At 40.1% G+C, this 18,689-nt stretch overlaps 2 protein-coding genes and 1 long non-coding RNA gene across 6 annotated transcripts in view; 1 reads left to right on the top strand and 2 right to left on the bottom strand.

The window, feature by feature from the left end:
* WDR88 (WD repeat domain 88) overlaps positions 1–1,068 on the bottom strand; it is a 30,365-nt gene extending 29,297 nt beyond the window's left edge. Inside the window, exon 1 of one of the 2 annotated variants that reach the window (XM_039503438.1) lies at positions 893–1,068. In XM_039503438.1, the coding sequence (XP_039359372.1) occupies positions 893–1,000 (108 nt within the window). In that variant the 5' untranslated portion in view covers positions 1,001–1,068. The remainder of the gene's footprint in view (positions 1–892) is intronic. The other variant, XM_039503439.1, reaches the window with a different exon arrangement.
* LOC120384566 lies at positions 807–18,174 on the top strand. 2 transcript variants are annotated; one of them, XR_005588953.1, is made up of 3 exons: positions 807–1,015; positions 2,948–3,020; positions 18,057–18,174. It is a non-coding gene; the product is annotated as an uncharacterized LOC120384566 (long non-coding RNA). The 2 variants fall into 2 exon arrangements; XR_005588952.1 differs by lacking the exon at positions 807–1,015 and adding an exon at positions 1,119–1,544.
* The window catches only part of GPATCH1 (G-patch domain containing 1), a 28,687-nt gene continuing 13,667 nt past the window's right edge, over positions 3,670–18,689 (bottom strand). Inside the window, exons 11-20 of one of the 2 annotated variants that reach the window (XM_039503436.1) lie at positions 17,804–18,082; positions 15,307–15,485; positions 14,909–15,036; positions 14,364–14,500; positions 13,831–13,997; positions 11,333–11,546; positions 9,675–9,782; positions 7,300–7,424; positions 6,305–6,453; positions 3,670–4,768 (exon numbers count right to left, since the gene is read on the bottom strand). In XM_039503436.1, coding sequence (XP_039359370.1) covers positions 4,738–4,768; positions 6,305–6,453; positions 7,300–7,424; positions 9,675–9,782; positions 11,333–11,546; positions 13,831–13,997; positions 14,364–14,500; positions 14,909–15,036; positions 15,307–15,485; positions 17,804–18,082 — 1,517 coding nt within the window. In that variant the 3' untranslated portion in view covers positions 3,670–4,737. Of the gene's footprint in view, positions 4,769–6,304; positions 6,454–7,299; positions 7,425–9,674; positions 9,783–11,332; positions 11,547–13,830; positions 13,998–14,363; positions 14,501–14,908; positions 15,037–15,306; positions 15,486–17,803; positions 18,083–18,689 lie in introns of those variants that run through there. The other variant, XM_039503437.1, reaches the window with a different exon arrangement.

Raw genomic sequence — 18,689 nt, 5'->3', positions numbered from 1 at the left:
GCCTGTAATTTTCCACAAACTAAAACTGAGAAAAGTTCCTTCCACATGGGAGGAGGTATAAAAACCCCTGCTCTGATCTTTGGACTATGGACTTACACTAAAAGGAGCATTCCAACCAATGGACTAAGGACCTTCCAGTCTTTTGGAAGTTACCAGAGTCTTTACAAACCAGCAGTCTGTAATATCACTGCTTCAAACCTGATATAAAAACTTTGAAGATAGCATATATATTTATCTTCCTTAACCATTTTAACTCTGCCCCCTTCTTCTCTCTTACCTTTAGATATTAGATACTAAAGGATTGGCAACAGTGTGATTATTGGGTAAAAACTGAATTATACATTGACCTGGCTGTGTGGGCTGATCTCTTGGGAATAAAAGAACCCTTAAAGGAGCACATGGGCAGCCTGCTGGTAGCAAAGAGGGGTTAGGTTGGCGATACTTTCCACGGATAGGGGAAGGTGGTGGAAGAAAATATCTAGTCCCAGCTGTCCCCAACCAGCAGCCTCTGGCATGTATTGGCCCTATATGAACAGGGCAGTCTGCAGCTCATCCCAGTAGTGCTCCTACTGATTCTCCCCAACTCCTGAGGCACTGAGATACCCTCTCTCCCCCGCCCCCCAGACCTGCCTCTCCTGGCTCTCTCATATCCCTGCCTCAGGCACTGAGACACACACATCCCGTCTCTCACTCACCCTGCCCTTACCCACCTCCCCGCAGACACCCCGCCCCCAGCTGTCACACACACCCCCAGACACTGACACTCTCCCCCCGCCTCTCACCCACCCCCACCCCTGGGAGCCCTCTGGGCGGCCGGCCCCCGTCCCTCCCGGTCTCTCAGCCACGGCACCGCCTTCCCCCGGGCAGGAAGCCGTCCGCTTCCCGCCCCCACCTGCGCGAGCCTGTCCTGGCCGCCTAAGCGGCTCTCCGGCTGGGAGGGCCTGGGCTGGGGAGGCTCCTCCAACGCCAGCGGGTCCCCCCCGCCGCTGGCCCCGGCCATCGCCCCGGCTCTGAGGTAACCGCCGCTCACGGGAGCCCCTAGCGGTCACGCTGCCTCTGCGAGAGCCGGCAGCGGGTACCGCTCGCGCGCCCGCGCCTCGCGGGGATCCCGGCGCCTCCCCAACACTGACGCAATTAACCCACAGCCAGGACACCACGGGCCGCTTCTCGCCCCGCCCGGCCTCTGACCCTCAGCAGCGGCTGCTGGCCCCAGCCCGCAGGGCACCGGCTTCGACTCTCCCACGCAGCCAACAGCAGCGCCGCAGCCCGCCCGGCCGTCCCGCGTGCAGTCAGCGCAGTGCAGCTGTGACCTGGGGCTGATAGTCAGGGCAGCTGGATACGGGCTGGCGGCGCCGGGGGGGGGGGGCGCAAACCAGGCTGTCAAGGGGCCTCTAAACGGCCTGGAGCTCACCATCTCGGCTCTAGCTGTAAAGTCAAACCTTACAGGGCGAAGGGTTCCCACATACGCACCTGGGTGCTTGCTGCCTGGCTGGAGCCCTGGGCTTGAGCCGCTCACATATTCAAGAGCTGTACTGTTGGCCACGGTAACTACAAGCATCAGGCGTTACAGCCGCAAGCACTAAACGGTGCTATCCTTGTAAATAACTTCTAAATAAATATATATATTTTAAAGTGGGGAGTATTTAGATGAAGATACACAAAAAAAATGATTACATGGAGCATGGGGCCTAGAAGCTTTGTTGGCATAAATTTAGGATCGCTGCATAATTCACTTGTCCTCACCTCTTGGGTAGGGCATGTAACATCCCAAATTCAGTCCAATAACGTTCTTTCATCACACCATCATCTATTCTAATTTCTCAATAACAGGATCACAACCTCAATGCAGGCTACACCTGGATGTTGCCCAAGATCTCCCCCTCCTAAAAGGGCTTCAGCCTACTTGGTAAGTGGCTTCCTCTAGGACACTGTTTCCCAAGCTTGGTATGCCACTTATGTAGGGAAAGCCCCTGGCGGGCCAGGCCAGTTTGTTTACCTGCGCCGTCCACAGTTCTGGCTGATCGCGGCTCCCACTGGCCACGGTTTGCCGCTCCAGGCCAATGGGGGCTGCTGGAAGCGGCATGGGCCGAGGGACATACTGACTGCCGCTTCCAGCAGCCCCCATTGACCTGGAGTGGCCCACGCCGCTTCCAGCGGCCCTCGTTGGCCTGTGGGAGCCACAATTGGCCAGATCTGCAGATGCATCAGGTAAACAAGCTGGCCCGGCCTGCCAGGGGCTTTCCCTACACAAGCGGTGTTCCAAGTTTGGGAAACACTGCTCTAGGACTAGGGAAGCTCACTCCATCCCTTTTTATTGCTGTTCTGCCCTGCCTCCACTGCACCTTTTATACTCTCACCTGCACTGTGCTCTCAACTTTGGAAAAGTGCTGTTTAGAGTGGAGTTGGCTGCCAGGACCCACTGCTCACAACTCCCTGCGAGCTGCTTTGCCTTCTTTAAATGGAATTTCTGCAGACATAAGGAAAGAGGTACAGGGAAATGCATCAAGGCTCCCTTCACTTCTTATCTTGCAACTCCTTTCATCGTTGGGCATACTCATTGCTCCTTATTCAGAAGCATTTATTTGCCGTTAAATTTTTACAATATACTAACTAGAAATGTGTGGCCACAAAAGGTTACAGGGTTGGAGTCAGGACAAGCTGGTTTGGGGGTCAAGGGAAAAGAAAGATTGAAATCCCTGTTCTACTAATGCACTGTTGAAAATAGCTTCTTTGATTTACAAAGATGTACTTCTGCAAGAACAAGTTGGATATATAATGATTTAAGAAATTAAAGGGGCACTGTTAATTTGAAAACTCATTAATTTTAAAGACATTTAAAAAGTTTCAAATACCACACCTGCTCCTAAATCTTTCTGTCAATTTTCTACGATAGCAATCAGATTTTCCTTTCTCTTAAAATATTCTTCTCCTATATTTCTATATGTAGAGACCCACATGAACAAAACTAGGAACGGACTATACAGAGAAAGTAACTATACAAAGTGCTGTCAAATGTACAGGTAAACAAATTGAAAAAGTTTATATTTTTCTCTAATCCAGTCAAATTATACTAATCCAAGAAATTGTGTGTCACACTGGTGGATTAAAGAGACAGAAACAATGACTGTTTATCTTCATGGCCTTTTTAATTTTTTAAAATAATAAGTGAGAAGTAATTCTAAATGGAAAGGATTGAGAATTGGTGTCTGATTTTATAGGAGCCATTTTTTCCCCCTTCTGAGAGAAGCAGATCTTGAGGCACTGATTTTTATAACAATACTGTACTACTGGTAGTGTACCAAAAAAATCTGTTTACTATAATTAGGAGTTTACGTTACTTTTTAGTTAATTTTTTTTTATTCTGCTGCTTCATTTACCCATTCTTGTAATCCAGACAGCATTCCAAATCCACATTTGTTACTAACTTTTCTCCTTTCTATAAAGTTCCCTCTGAATTGCTAAATTTAAATTACAAAACCTAAATCAACACCATACCACCTTGCTCTAAATCCAATGACCTATTAAAAAGACTGAATGCTGAAAATTTACTTTATTTTTAGCTAGCCCAATACAACATCATCTACAACCTTGAGCTTGTTTGATTTTTTTTTGTTAGCAATTGCAAATGGAGAACATTCTTTTAGTCTCATAATAAATCATGATGAGCTGGTTTTAACAGCTTGTTCCATTCAAGGAGGTCAGAGACAGTGATGTGGTTCAGTATTATTTTATAGTTCACATCATAAACAACCCTGTAATTGTAATAGGACTTTACAAACTTATTTGGACTTAATGAAATTTTAACCTCCTTTTAAGTGTACAATATAGCACAGGTTTGTACTCAGAGCAAGCAAGAAAATTTTGAAGAATCTTTGGGTTTTTCAACATAATGTTTGTGTTAAATATAAACATGAATGTAGAATAATGCCGATACTGATGATGAAATTTTTTATGTAGGTAGTGTTCAAGATAATCCAGTGCTGTAATGCTATTTTAACATGCATCATGCCATTTGTTAATTTATTGAAAAAGCCATACTATGGTGATGGATAATATATAAAATACTAAGACAGAAAAAGTCTGAAAAGCAGATTAACACATTTAAAAATACAGAGAAATTCTGTATTCTGAATATCTACATGAGACACAGAATGACTTGTTTTCATGTAAATTATGCCTTTTTAACTTTCTAGCTTCACTTCTTTCAGCATTGACTTATATTCTTGTATATAATATTTTAAGAACTTTCACACAATGATTTAACACACCAGAAATACCATTTGTAATATACAGTTTATTAAAATATCTAAAGTCTCGTTTAAATTAAAGGTAGCTCCAACCAAACTATAATGGGTTCCTCAAAATAACCAAGAATTCACCGTTTTGAGCCTACCTTTTAAGTAGAACATTGGGGTGTAAAGGAGAAATCCTACTCTCATACACATCCATGCTTGCTACAGATAGCTCTCACATTAATTAAATGTAAAGCCTGAACTATTACTTTTGATAATGCATGCTAGCAGTTAAAAAAAAAAATAGAAAGATCTTTCCAACATTCCACAATTCATATAGTTTAAAATGGTAAAATATCACAAAACAAATGTATACATTTATGATTTCAAACATATATTCAGCATAAATACAACATTTACAGTGCAATCTATACATTACTGATCTTCCATCATGGAGGAGATCAAAGTTTCAGACCAAAAGTAATACAGTATTGAAGAAAGCAAGTTACTGCTTCATTGCAGGAAGATGTTTCAGTCTGGAAAAAAAGGCCATATTTAATAGTTATACACACCACCACCAGGGACATTTAATCACTTTAACAAGAATGAAAAGGTTTCTCAAATCCTCAATCTGAATTTAACCATAATGTGTTTTTGCCCTTTTAATAAAACAAAATTGGCAAATCTTCTAAGAACCTCCAACATGTCAGTTTTCACAAACAAGACAGGTCTGCCTGCAAATTTTGAGCTACCTGTTTGGAAGCCCCTTAAAAAGTACCCTTTTTAAAAAAAAAAAAAGAGAAAATGTTATACAGAAACAAAGCTTAATTTTTAAAAATAATTTTTAAATTGCGCTCATCAGGTTTTTGTTTGCTTGTTTTTTAATGAACAAAGGAGGGATGGGAATAGTCCTTTGGAATGCCTAGTTTTCCTATTTATATTCCCTTGTCCCACTAAGGTCCTATACCACAATGAGTTTCCTACATCAAGGAAGACAATGTGGTTGCTCTGCAGAACATGTTGAAGCCACTCCTTCAATCAGCCAGAGGGGTTAACTGGAGTGTGATGCAGTGATTCCTCCACCCAGAGCATGCTTGGAGCTGAAGTTACTTATGTTTAATTTGGCTGGTTTTTTTAGAAGTGTATGGAACATACTTTGAAAGGAGAATGAAGTCAGTGTTCTCTTCTACTGTTCATGGGCTTAATACTGGTTTGTTCAAGTCTATGGTTTATAAAATATTTAAGAGCACGCTGTCTAAAATTAGACCTACCACCTTCACTTCAGCTTGCTGAACAAATGCGCACTTGGTTCAAGCAGTTTCTCACTGTCTATTCAGTTCTGCCTGCCTGCTCCATATTTGTGAGCCAGCAGATTACTGACTTACAGTAACCTTCTATTCAAGCACAGAATGCTCTTAAAACTTCAATAACTTGCCATCTCACAAGAACAGAACCAGCAAGCAGTGAACGGTGTGATATTGACAAGCCCTGACTGAACCAAAATAAGCCCAGCAACCTGGGTCTGCTGGAGCTGGGTCATTCAGCTATGAAGGATTTTAGCCAGATTACAGCATTTATTTTGGATACTAAAAATCTATCAGGCAATACCCCATAGTTATCAGGGGAGGGATAAATTTTGTTAACCTTAACCACGTCTTCTGAACAAATGTAGTGGCAACACTTCTCACCATTTGCACTTCTCTTACCTACTCAGTATTTATTCCCATTTCTAGTAATTTACAATGACACCAAGATCTCACCCAAATTAACTTTCATTATCTAGTGCTTGCAAAGTTAGCTGCTCAACGCTCTTTTCCCTGGAGCACTTCATCTTAAAACTAGTTCTTATCTGGCACATTTAGATCCAAAAGCCTAGGATAAATTATCTTTTCTGAACTTGATTAGCAAAATAAGATGTATTCTAGGCACAAACATATTGTACCAGATCCACAGCTGATTTAAATTGGCGTAGTTCCACTGACTTCAGCGGAACTACACCAAGTTACACTAGCAAGGATCTGGCTCATTATTGCTGCCAGAGTTACCAAGATTTTGGTAAATTATCTGTTTACCTTCTTAGAAGTTCCTGGGATGACAAATTTGTGATCTCCTCTATGTCACTAAGGCTGTCACTGCTCTCAGCAGTGTCTGAGCTACTGTTTTTCTCTGATTTTTTATTCTTGTGTTTGCCTTTGTGCCCGTGCTTCTTATGTTTCTTTTTCTGTTAAAAAAAGAAATAGTTGAGTTTGCTATTCATGTATTTTTTTTTTTTGATTTTACAAAGAGAGTTGGTCAAATTAAAACAGAAGGTCACTAAAAAAGAGCAACTGGGATTACAGGAAACATATTTCAGTGTAAATTCCAAAGCTAACTGGAGCAGAGCAGTAACAACCGTACTTGCACATCTTCAGTTGTGTAAACTTTAAATAATACAAGCCACGGTCTTTAGGAGACAAGGACCAAATAAATTAAATTAACATATATTTAGAAACTTTATTATTATATTATATCATGGTTTTCTACAGCATTATGCAGTATCTAAGCAAACTATGCATACGGTCCCTAAGCACATAAAGAACAAGCAGCACCCTGTTCAGCCAATGTATCTTCTGTTCTAAGCTAGAAGTGCTAAGTGAGTCTAAGGCCTGGTCTACACTGGGGGGGAGTTCGAACTAAGGTACGCAAGTTCAGCTACGCGAATTGCGTAGCTGAACTCGAAGTACCTTAGTTCGAAGTACTTACCCGTCCTCATGGTGCGGGATCGAAGTCCGCGGCTCCCCCGTCGACTCCGCCACCGCCGTTCGCGGTGGTGGAGTTCCGGAGTCGATGGGAGCGCGTTCGGAGTTCAATATATCGCGTCTAGATGAGACGCGATATATCGAACTCCGAGAAGTCGATCGCTACCCGCCGACCCGGGCGGGTAGTATGGATGTACCCTAAGGGAGGGTGTCCACGCAGCCCAACTCTATTTCTGTTTTCCATAATCTAGCATATATCATGGTAGTTTTCACTTGACTGAGGAAATCAGTCCAAAGAAAGAAAGAACCAATTTATTTAAGTTGGTCACCTTTTCCTTTTTGTGTTTGTGCTCTCTCTTAGCCTTGTGTTTTTCTTTGTTCTTTTTAGGTTTCTCTTTCTGATTGGCTTCAAGAGAACTTGCTAGTGGTACTGGCTCATGCTTCTGAGTAGTGTCTAAAGCAAAAATCAAATATAGAGAAATAAATGCATTACCAAGTAAAAGACAAACACAATATTAAACTACACAAAAATTTAAATTCCCTAATATTCGGGCTGAGATTTCCAAAGCTACATAAGGGATTTGGGACTCCCAATTCCAATTCATTTGAAACTTCTCTACTCCATAGACATACCTTTGTAATCAGAGATAAAAAAACCATCATGCCAACCTTGGCCCCGATTTTGCATCAGGATCTGTTAGCACTGACTCTTGAGTCTGTGCAGAGCCCCAGTGAAATCAGTGGGAATCTTAACAAGCACAAAAGTCTGTGCTAGTGAATCCCAATGTAGGATCAAAGCTTTTGACGATATCACTTTAATTTACACAGGTGTATGGGGGGCTGGAGGGAAGAATGAAGGACCCCAGTGCTCTGATAGTTTCCAAGAAAGGGACCTGGATCTGAATTGAAATTATATGACATAAGAACACATACAGTATCTTTAATCTGTGCGCAAAAATTTCCACAGATGAAGTAACAATGCCTTGTTATTCACTCTAAATCTGTTGAACGTGGTTAAACAAATGGGATTAAAAACAACAACAAAAACCCTGTCCGTTCAACATTCAAGAGGAAATAGCAGCAGCATATGTTCTTCTACTGAAAGATCTGTAAGGTCTGATTCTGGGTAGAGAAAAGACAGTAACTACACATGAGTTCTGATTTTTAGTGACTTGAACACAATTTTACAGCCAGATTAAATGTATGTATGTGTATATATATACACTAATACACAAACATACACATTTATTGACCAATAATATCTCTGTACCAAAAATACCTTCTACTTGCATGGGGACAGCTGCTTAACAACTGTAGGCTTTAAGCTGGTGTAACATTCACTTGTATATCTATCTCTGCATAGTACCTAATTGCAGATCAAAAACCAGTCAATAAATTGCCCTCTCAAATACAAACAGTATAAAAAAAATGAAATTATCCTCATCTACATTACTGTAGCACCTAGGAACCCTAGTCATAAGACCAGGACCTCATTGTGCTAGGCACTGTACAAACACGGAACAAAAAGATGGTTCCTACCCTGAGGGGCTTACAATCAAGTAGAGCTCTGTGTAGGGACATGCTGGCTGCTGTTTCCCACAGATCCCATTGACCGGAACGGCAAACCACGGCCACTGGGAGCTGGCGGGGGGGCGTGCCTGCGGACGGTCAATGTAAACTAAATGTCTCACATCCCGCCATCTGATTACCCTGATGAGCCGAAGGCTGCCAACCCCTGGTATATTGGGTCTCAAAGGTAGGGAAGCATCTGTCTGCAGCTCAGCCTCTGAGGCTGCTTCCCCGCCTTCCAGATCCTCTTTGGCTATGAGCTGCAGACAGCTGCTTCTGATCTTTCCTCTCCTTTCTCTGTATACTGAGGAGAGGGAATATAGGATCTGGAAGGTGGGGAAGCAGCCTATATCCCTTTCCCCCACGTATATAGAGAAAGGGGAGGTGTTAGATCAAGACAGGCAGCAAAATTCACCATATTCCTATCGCTACGGTTTAAGCATCCAAGATATTTAGGAAACCTCTCCCAACTTCAAATTGCTGTGTCAGGTCAGTTAGAGAGGAAGGCAGCTGCTTCTGCAAAGTAAGTAAATGGGTGGGGGGGATATAGGCTCTGGAAGGTGGAGAAGCAGCTTCGTAGGCTATGAGCTGCAGACAGCTGCTTCCCCACCTTTAAGATCCTATATTTAGAGCCCTGCGTGCATACAAAATTTGTAGCCACATCCAGGAGTGCTGGAACAATTTTTATAGTGGCGGGTACTGAGAGCCATTGAACCAAACTGTAAACCCTGTATATAATGGAAACCACTTCAAGCCAGGGGGTGCGAAAGCACCTATGTCTGCATCTGATCTGCGATCTGCAAAAATGGTCCGCAGATATCTGCATCCAATATCCACGGATATAAAGCAGATATCCACAGATTTGCAGGGCTCTAACTATAAAAGACAAGAGACAACAGATGAAGGCAGAGAGACCAGGGACTACCAGGAAGTAATAAAACAATATTGGTTAGCATGATAGGCAGTGGTCTCAGCACACCAGATTTTTGTAGGCATCATGACAAAGGAGAGTTTTGAGAAGGGGATTTGAAGGTAGATAGGGAGGTAACTTTGAAGATATTTGGGGGAGCATAAATAAAATAACTGCAAACAACATACATTTTCAGTGTAAAAATTTAGAATCTTCAGTACTTACTAGAAAAGAAAACTGGAGGCAACCTCGGTCCAAATTCTTCTTCCTTATCCAGCTTCTCCTTCAAAAGAGGTGGCACACGGTCAGGCTCATTTGTAACAGCCATACATTCTAGAAAAACAAACATATGGGTAACTTAAAAGGAAAAAGTACTTCCCATACCCAAGACCGATGAGAATATATTCCATTAAAAAGGAAATATCAAATAAAGACAAGTTAATGGATTTTGCATCCTTGTTTAGATTTTGCACTTACTAGTTTTTCAAAGCAGAAGGTGATTCTCACCCTTTTCTTTTTTTATTAAAGAGATCCTCAGAAGCCCCCAATAATTACATAAATTCTTTAAAAAGGACTTCAGTTACATAAATATATGATTTCTTAAGCTTTTTTTTTGTACACAACCTTCTTAACTTTTAAAAAAATCTATATCAACAAAGAGAAGTTGATGCCTTTTCCTTTTGCACCCTCCTGTGCATTTCAAAGATTGGTTGCACTGGCTGGGATCACCAAATATTTGATCACAGTGCTACTGATTTTTAAATTAAAATTAAAAATGGCAGGCAACACAAGTATAAATATTAACAAAATAATCTATAACTTAAGGGCAAAAAACAATTCCCCCTTGCAAATTTTTCAAGAATTATGCAAAATTCCAGTATTGAAGATATGATAATAACCTAAAAGGTGATTTTAGACCTAGCAGTTTGAAAAGTTTCTCCATTAAAAAGTATATATACATTGGTATTTTTACTATGAAATAAGGCTACTTTACATTTGAATGGGGGGCATTAGCTTATTTTTATTTAGGAATTTATTACTCCATCTGCCATTTGCACTAATTAGATTAACTGGCACTAATTACTGGGAGAGCCACTGCATATTGCCTTTTTTTCTAGTTGGTAAGTAAGCACACAAAAGTCAATTTAAAAATTAAAGATACATCATCCCTAAATGTCAAAATAAATGTTATTTTGCTTACTAATATTTCCTACTAAACTATTAAATGTATTCTAGTACATTGTTACTTTAATTTCTAGTATGACAACTCCCTATAATACTCTGCTATTAAATCTTGCTAAATAATAGAACAAGACTGCTTTCCCCCCGCCCCGTGACTTTATTTGCTTTGTAGACCGATAGTGAAAACTGATGAGATACAGCTATATTACTATACTATTTAAAAATCCATTTCAATATTATATTAAATGATATCAAAATACAGAAAGGAAATTCCTTTTTCAAATAAATGCAAATTCTACTTATTTCCAGTCTGGTCAAAATTTCATCATTAAATATATATACTTTATCATATATCATACACCTTATTACAGGTGTATAAAATCACCCAATTTTGGGGCTCTCTTTACAGAGTAATACAGGATTTGTCCTCATCCCTCACTCTGTTTAGCAAACAAATGCATCTGACAGTGTATCTGTAAAAACTGTTATTGGCCTATGGCTATGTAGATAATATTTAAATAGCGAGCACTTAATTCAGCATTTCATTACTCCAGTTTTACACTGATGTTACTCTATTGAGAACAGTGTAGTTACACCAGTGTAAGACTGGTGTAAAGCATTTTTCTACTAGGCTCATAATGTTTTAATTTATTATAAAATTACTAGAACTTCATGAAACTGAACAAACTGTTAACTATTACCTTGTACATCAGCTGAGGAGGTATCTGGTAGATTAGCAGGCTTTGTACTTTCTGAGTTTGGCACAGAAGAAGGTGTCTGATGTGCCTCTTCATCACTATCTTCCTCAGATGAGGATGATTTTTCATCTGAGGAACTGGCAAAGATGGCTTTAAATAAGTCCATAGATGGTCTGCTTTCTTCTTCTTTTTCTTGATCTGTGCTTTCATTAACTGCCTGCATAACAGTGCCCATAAGGAAAAAAATTTAAACCCTGACAGAGGAAAGAAGTGTCTCTCCATTAAGATAAAATATTGTGACACTTTTAATGGTATTTTCCATTTTAAAATTACCAAATTTTACAGTAAATCTGAAGTCTATAAACTTGACAATGTTGATGCACAGTAGTACAGCTCAGATACTGCTAAATTAAGTCACTTTCCAATACAGGACACTGCATCCTGTGCCTTTTTCACACAGGCCAGAACAGCTCACTTGAAAGAATATAAAATATTAACACTTTATTTTTAAGTCAATAGACTCTAGATACTTTTTCCTTAGCTTAAGTTCACAACAAGCAAATCTATCATCTTCCTCAGAATAATATGTATCCGTCCCTGTACAAAGCAGAGAAAAGTGAACTTTGTGCAGGAAAATCAGTGGGTGTAGTAGATGGAATTAAACCTACCCATCTGCTGGAAGGCATCACAGCCTCTACAGCCATAATCCCAGACTATACTTGCAATCCTTGTGTCCTCTATGTATGAGCTATAGTCATACAATTCCTGTAAGCACAGATCTCATGTTTCCCTTTGCTCACCATGAATTGCACCAACTTCTTCTAGACTGTGCAGAACACTTAGGGATTACAAAGACTGTAGGGTGATTCTGTCTGCAACCTAGCTCCCCCCACAGTCCTTACGTGGACCACAGAGAGGCTTGCATACCCTTTCCAAAGAGTAAATTCCCCCCGACCCCTTTATTAAATGTGCCTTGTTCAAGCCCCCAAGTCCATTCACAATAAAATCAAGGTCAAGTGTGTGAGTCAACCAATGTTAGTTAATGCAAACAAAAGAACTATCCTGCTAACCTAAAAAAAAAAAAAAAAAAAAAAACTGATAACCCTTAACAAATTTCACTGTTAGGGCCAAATTTTCAAATGGCCTCCACCAGCATATCTGCTAAAACTGCAGAAGCAAAAGGGGTATTGTTATTTATGATAACTACCCAATTTGTGCTCTTTTTGTTAACCCCTGTAATTTCTCATGGTTGGAGCTACAGAAGGTCTCCACAATTTGTCCCCACATGTAATAGAATCACACTGCTCTCTATCGCAGATAGTACTCAAACAAAATAAATTTCCTACTTCGTATCAAGATCTACATGCCTGCAGAGTTTCATGTACATCAGATTACTGTTTTGCTTCTTCAGTAAAACAGCAAGAATTAGAAGTACAAGTGTTTTCCTTCATCTGAACTATACATTTCTCCATAGAAAGCAAGGATTGAGGTTCCCCCCACCTCCCCATTGTTTGGACTACTTCCCCTCCAACTTCTAGAAATGGACACAACCTTTCCTCAAACTCATTATCACATATTCCTGTGGCAACTACACCGACTTGCTTATGAGAGATCTGTTTTCAGCTGTCTTACTGAAACAAAGACTGCCAACACCCTGAGATCAGCCAGCTCTTCATGTACCACCAGCAGCACATGACCACAGGCTGAGAACCACTGATATTAAAATTATGTGCTTTATGTAGGAAATTCTAGGGCAAAATGATGTGAATAAAAATACAAAGCATTTCAATGCTAAATACTGTCATGGCAATATCCCAGATTCCCCATCAATGTATATGTTTCCCCATGCAGAAGACTAAAAATTTAATAGTTTACTGTTGCAGAATTTTTTCCCCATTTTCTGTCTTAGCAGGGGGGAAAATTGGTGTTTTTCCTCCCACTGCACACAATAGGGAGATTCAGGCCAAAGAACTCATGGAACTCCCAAGATAAATGCAGTGCCACTTATAGTCAACTGGTGCCTTCACACTGCCTCCTGGTTTCCTCATCTTCTTGACAACATGCTGCTGCAGGAACTATGGTGACCAGGACCCCGCCTCCCACTGCTCATCTTTCATGGGGATGGAAGCTTAAGTTCACAGTATGGGAACCTGAGTAATTTAGAGCCCATAGTGTACATTTGTGAATATATGACACTGCAGAGCAGCAAGATCTGCCGTGGGCCTGCAGCCTCTCCATTTGAGGAACCCAGTGCTTGCAGAGCCCCAGTAGAGGAGCTTCCATAGGAGACATATTGTGGAAAAGCAGCTTTCTTTCCCACAGGTGGAGGGCATAATTTGGCCTCAAGTACAGACATGTCTTTTCTACCTTAGCATGAGTTGCTAATACTGACTCTTTCCATGCACAAGGAAAGGCATTTCAAAACAAGATCAACAAAGAGAAGAGCAATATGCAATAGCATGAATGTTACTGAAAATGTCAAACCTTTGGAGATCATATACCTTATTGGGAAGGGGTTCATTTGTTCTACTTCTGTCTTCTATTACTGATTCTGGTTGTTGCTGCTGAATATCAACTTTTGATCTAGCAAGACTTATGAACTCACTAATAGAATCCTTTTTCTTCTTCTCTTTGTCAGATACATCCCATCTTGATGGTTTCTTTGGCTCTAAAAAAAAATGGTACAAGATCCCAAGCAGCATGGTTAATTAGCTTTATATTAACTACTACAGCATGTCATGGTCAGGTCAATTATTTACTAATACTTGCTTTACCATTACTGCCTATATTTTAAAAATAAAAAATCTTAAAACTAGAAGCTCTCTATTGGCCAGATTCTCAGTGCTATAAATCAGTATAACTCCACTGATTTCAACTGCTCTGGCCTTATATATGTAGCTCTGAGTTTTCAAACAGTTCCCTTTTATTTTTAAGGAAATTGCATCTTGGTATTATACATTCCATGACGAGTACATCAATGTTTTTTAAATTATTAATTACTGGGATTACACTAATAAAATGCTGACCCACTTACTGTTAGGATTGATATTCTGTTGTATTTTTTCATTTGTTGTTTGAGTTATAGTTGTTGTGGTAGACTCCGGTAGAGTTAAGAAATTGAATACAGAATACTTGTCACGTTTCACTTTGGGTAACCCAACAATCGATGAACTAGAGAAAAAATGAAATTATTTGTCAATCGTTGTTTTTAATGATGGGATGGATGGACAACATTGGAAAATGAAGTCTCAGATTATCCACAAAACAAGCAGAGTCCATGAATACAAACCCTAACAAAGGAGCATCCACTATGTTCTGGGGGGGGATCACCTATTTCCATTCAACGTATCTCTAATGAGGTGATCCTCCTAGTTTAGGTAAAAAGCAAATTGGCAAGTTATCAGAAGGAAGCCTGCCTGCTGTTCTACCTGGGTTGCATCTATTCTGAAGATAAAGAGAGGGTTTCAGCCTTCAGAGATATCAAGCTGGCATGTTCCCCAAACATTACACAAACATACATTTCAGAACAATTAAAAAAATTCTTTTGAAAGCATTAAGATATTTGATTAATCATCTTACTCAGAGTAGGGATCAGGAACATTAAATCTTTTACACAGTAGCTTCTCAGGATGCCACTCAAACTTATCTCTTGTGAGCTTGCCAAACATCTTCATCTTCACTGCAGATTCTTTGTCATCAATATCCATCTGTAAAATTCAAATGTTGATTATATACAGAATATAATCACCTTCTTAAAATGCCTGCTATTATGGTAATGGTGTCAACATTCAGTGAACTTAAAGGATAAATACTTTACAATACTGCTGTGCCAGCAGTATTGTATATTTCCTTTTGATTTCTTAAGGCAACAGAACACTATTATATTTATCTTCTACCATGATGTTTTAAATAAATTGGACTGTGCTACTGAGTGTTAACACAGGTAATCACAATAAAGGATTATTAACAGCATGAACCTCTTGGTCTCGAGGAACTTCCACTTTGTCGGTGTCATCTTCATGCTTGGCTCGAGTAAATCTTGATGACAGGACTGAGTTGGAGGATTTGTAAAGCACTGCTGCATGGAAGAACTCCTCTCGTTCCCTTCCTAGCTCCCATTCTGTCATACCTGGATCTGAATGACTCTCTGGTGTATCTATTGTAAGTTAAAGGATAGAAATGCTTAGCAGCCCTTAAAAGTTACTTTTAAGTATAAAATACACTTGTACGTTCGTTTAACTCATTTTGTGATTCTTTCACACAATGCCAGAAGTCAAGCTCATCTCCACAAAGGTCTGATGAATATGTAGTTGAATATAAATATGCCAAAAAAACGTCAGAAATAAAGAATAGGGGTAACCCCGGGTGTCTTGCTGGATACACTATTCTTCAGTAGCCAAAGATGATTGCCCAATATAGTGTCAGAATGACAATCTTTGACAAATGAATGGTGGCTACTTCATTTACCTAACCCATTACTGTACCATTGACACCTAGCTCACTGCTCTGTAATGCACACTGGAATATACAAAATATGAATTGCTCCATAGAAAACAAAACATCACACACAACTCCAACAAAATGCTTGAAATGTAAAGGTAAAAAACTCAATATGTGAACTTGCTAGTAAAGTTTAGATTTGCATTTGAGTATTCAAATTGGCTTTTTGGATGCATAAAATGTGCATGCTCATAAATGCAAATTCAGATATGCCAAGTAGCTTTACAAAAAAAAAATCATCCTTTCCTGTTTACAGATTTTGGTTCATATTTGCTTCTAGAGACAGGAACAAAATCAATACCAAGCCGAGCTTCTGATATGAGGTTTTTGACCTTCCACATTATTTCAAGATTTCCTGCATTTTCATCCTGTTCTACTAATAACTACATTTAAGTTGTTCCATTTTATACAAAGCAACAATCTATGTCCTAAGCAGATAAACTACCGGTCCAAAGACAGAGCTCAACATCAACGAACAGCCAAATGCACCTGAAATAACATAAAAAAACCAAAGTAGTAACATGCCTCCATCTCAGAGACACAAGGTGGGTTAAGTAACATCTTTTATTGGACCAACTTCTGATTCCGGGCTTTCCTTCATCTTAGTAAGAGACCTCATGGACTCCATAGATATGGCTTTTTTCAAAAATACCTCAAAAACAGCATTTTTGCCACAGAATTGCCCTTTTGCTGCAACTGGGCATCTGACATTTGTTTTCTGTTTCCCTGTCTTGTTGAGATCTGTCTCTCATTATCCAGTTTTCCACACCAAATGCAAGTCAACTGGATTACAGTACCTGCTCCCTACACTGATCCATGAAGCCCAGCAGAGCTGAAGCCCAGTTTGCAGATGGAAAGTGGGGGGAACCCAGATGCACAGGCTGGGTAGCTGATTTTCCTAGAGAACAGCACAGCCACTGAAGAACAGGGAGCCCTGGATATTAACTGATAAAGCCAACTACGAGCTCCCCATTTCCCTGGCATATTTGGGGAGCAGGGGGGAAGGTTTTAAGCTGGACCTGAAGAGTGGAGCAAGGCGGCCTGGAGAGCACAGCAAAAATACCCATCCTTGAAAATAATAACTATTGAAAATCATCATATTTTACATCAATGGGTATTCTGGAACATGAAACTGTTGTGTGGGGGTAGGGAATGAAGGATACTTCCTGGTGACAGACTAAATTAACATTACTATGGTCCCCCTGTACCCAAAGTACATATGGTCTTAATTACAAAAGAGAGATGAGTATTAAAAGCAGGTTGAAGGTATGGAGCTGGAAGGTAAACAAGAAGGAAACAAAAAAAAAACTGCAAGATCACAGTATGGTCCATGACAGTTGTTCTCAACGAGAAGTCCAGGGCCTCCCAGGGGGCCACAAGCAGGTTTCAGGGGGTCTGCCAAGCAGGGCCAGTGTTAGACTCTCTGCAAGCCAGGGCAGAGAGATGAAGTCTGACACCGCATGGGGTTGAAGCCCAGGGCCCTGAGCCCCACCACCTGGGGCAGAAGCTGAAGCCAGAGCAATGTAGCTTGGTGGGCAGTTGCCCTGCTTCCTATCCCCTAGCACCGGCCTTGGCTTTTATATGCAGAAAACCATTTGTTGTGGCACAGGTGGGCCGTGGAGTTCTTATAGCATGTTGGGGTGGGCCTCAGAAAGAAAAAGGTTGAAAACCCCTCATCTGTGAGGTTGTGAGCTATATTATGAGGGATCAGAGAAACTAAGATGAGTATGATCAAAGCCCCCAATCTTGCAAACATTTAAATTAATGTGTAGTCCTATTGACGTCAATGGGATTACTTATGTGCCTAAAGTTTGTAAGATTAGGGCCTCAGGAAACAGAAGGAAAAGTGCTATATATGGAATTCTGGAATCAAGCCTATGAGAAGCTTAAAATGAAATACTTAATCAAAATTGCAGAAATAACTTTTTCCAAATAAAAAAATGCAGAAGAGTTTCATGACCATTTGCTATTTACCTTTTTGTCCTTGTTTAAGACTCTCTACATAATCTTCATATCTTTTTTGTTTTTCTGGATTTTTTGCAAATGGTTTGAAGTCACTAGAACCAGGGGTGGCTAACTGCCCCCCGAACGCCATTTGCCATTTGTGATGAACACCATCTGAGGAAGATGACATATTCAGGGATTGCCGAGGCAAAGTTTGTGTTTTCATTTGTTGTTCAGCTGCCTGTTTTGCTTCTCTGATTCTCTCTTTGTCTTTCCCTGACAGATACTCCAAAACAGAAGGACATGGACCTGAGGATAGGAAAAAGCAATAAGGAGATATTTGAAAAAGAAAACGTCTTTGTAACTATCTCTACTGTCATGAATAAAACATATTACATGTATATTATTTCCCTATCTAAACAAAAATGTGTCTAAATATAGGATGTACATACATTCAGATACCCAAGCAATCATCAAAAATCAATACTCTAGTAGTGGTTAATTTTAAATGTCACAATTTTGCTGGAAACCCTGAGGAATATTTTTAAATGGTCATTTAAAGAGAGATTTCTTTCACCAAAAGTGGCTCTCACTGCAATTTTTACACTAGAATAAAAAATTATAGACAGACACACATCGTTTTTACAAGTTACATCTTTGGTGAACCTACTGCTGTTTGAGTGGATGCATCTTTTATGAAAGGAGCAGGATAGCGCCTCACACTCATTCATATGTATTGTGCCCCACCAGATCTCTGTACTGATAGATATATAGAGATACATATGATGAAAAACAAATCAACTGGCATACTATAAACCAGGGATGTCTACATTTGATAGTATAAAGATCTAGACTTCATAGAAATCTGGAATGTAAAATTTTGTAAAGCATATGTATATGCTCCATTTAAAAACAA

This window comes from Mauremys reevesii, linkage group 16 (assembly GCF_016161935.1).
Source record: "Mauremys reevesii isolate NIE-2019 linkage group 16, ASM1616193v1, whole genome shotgun sequence".
NCBI lineage: Eukaryota > Metazoa > Chordata > Testudines > Geoemydidae > Mauremys > Mauremys reevesii.
The sequence above is the reverse complement of the archived record's forward strand: the minus strand, read 5'-3'. Positions and strand labels throughout refer to the sequence as shown.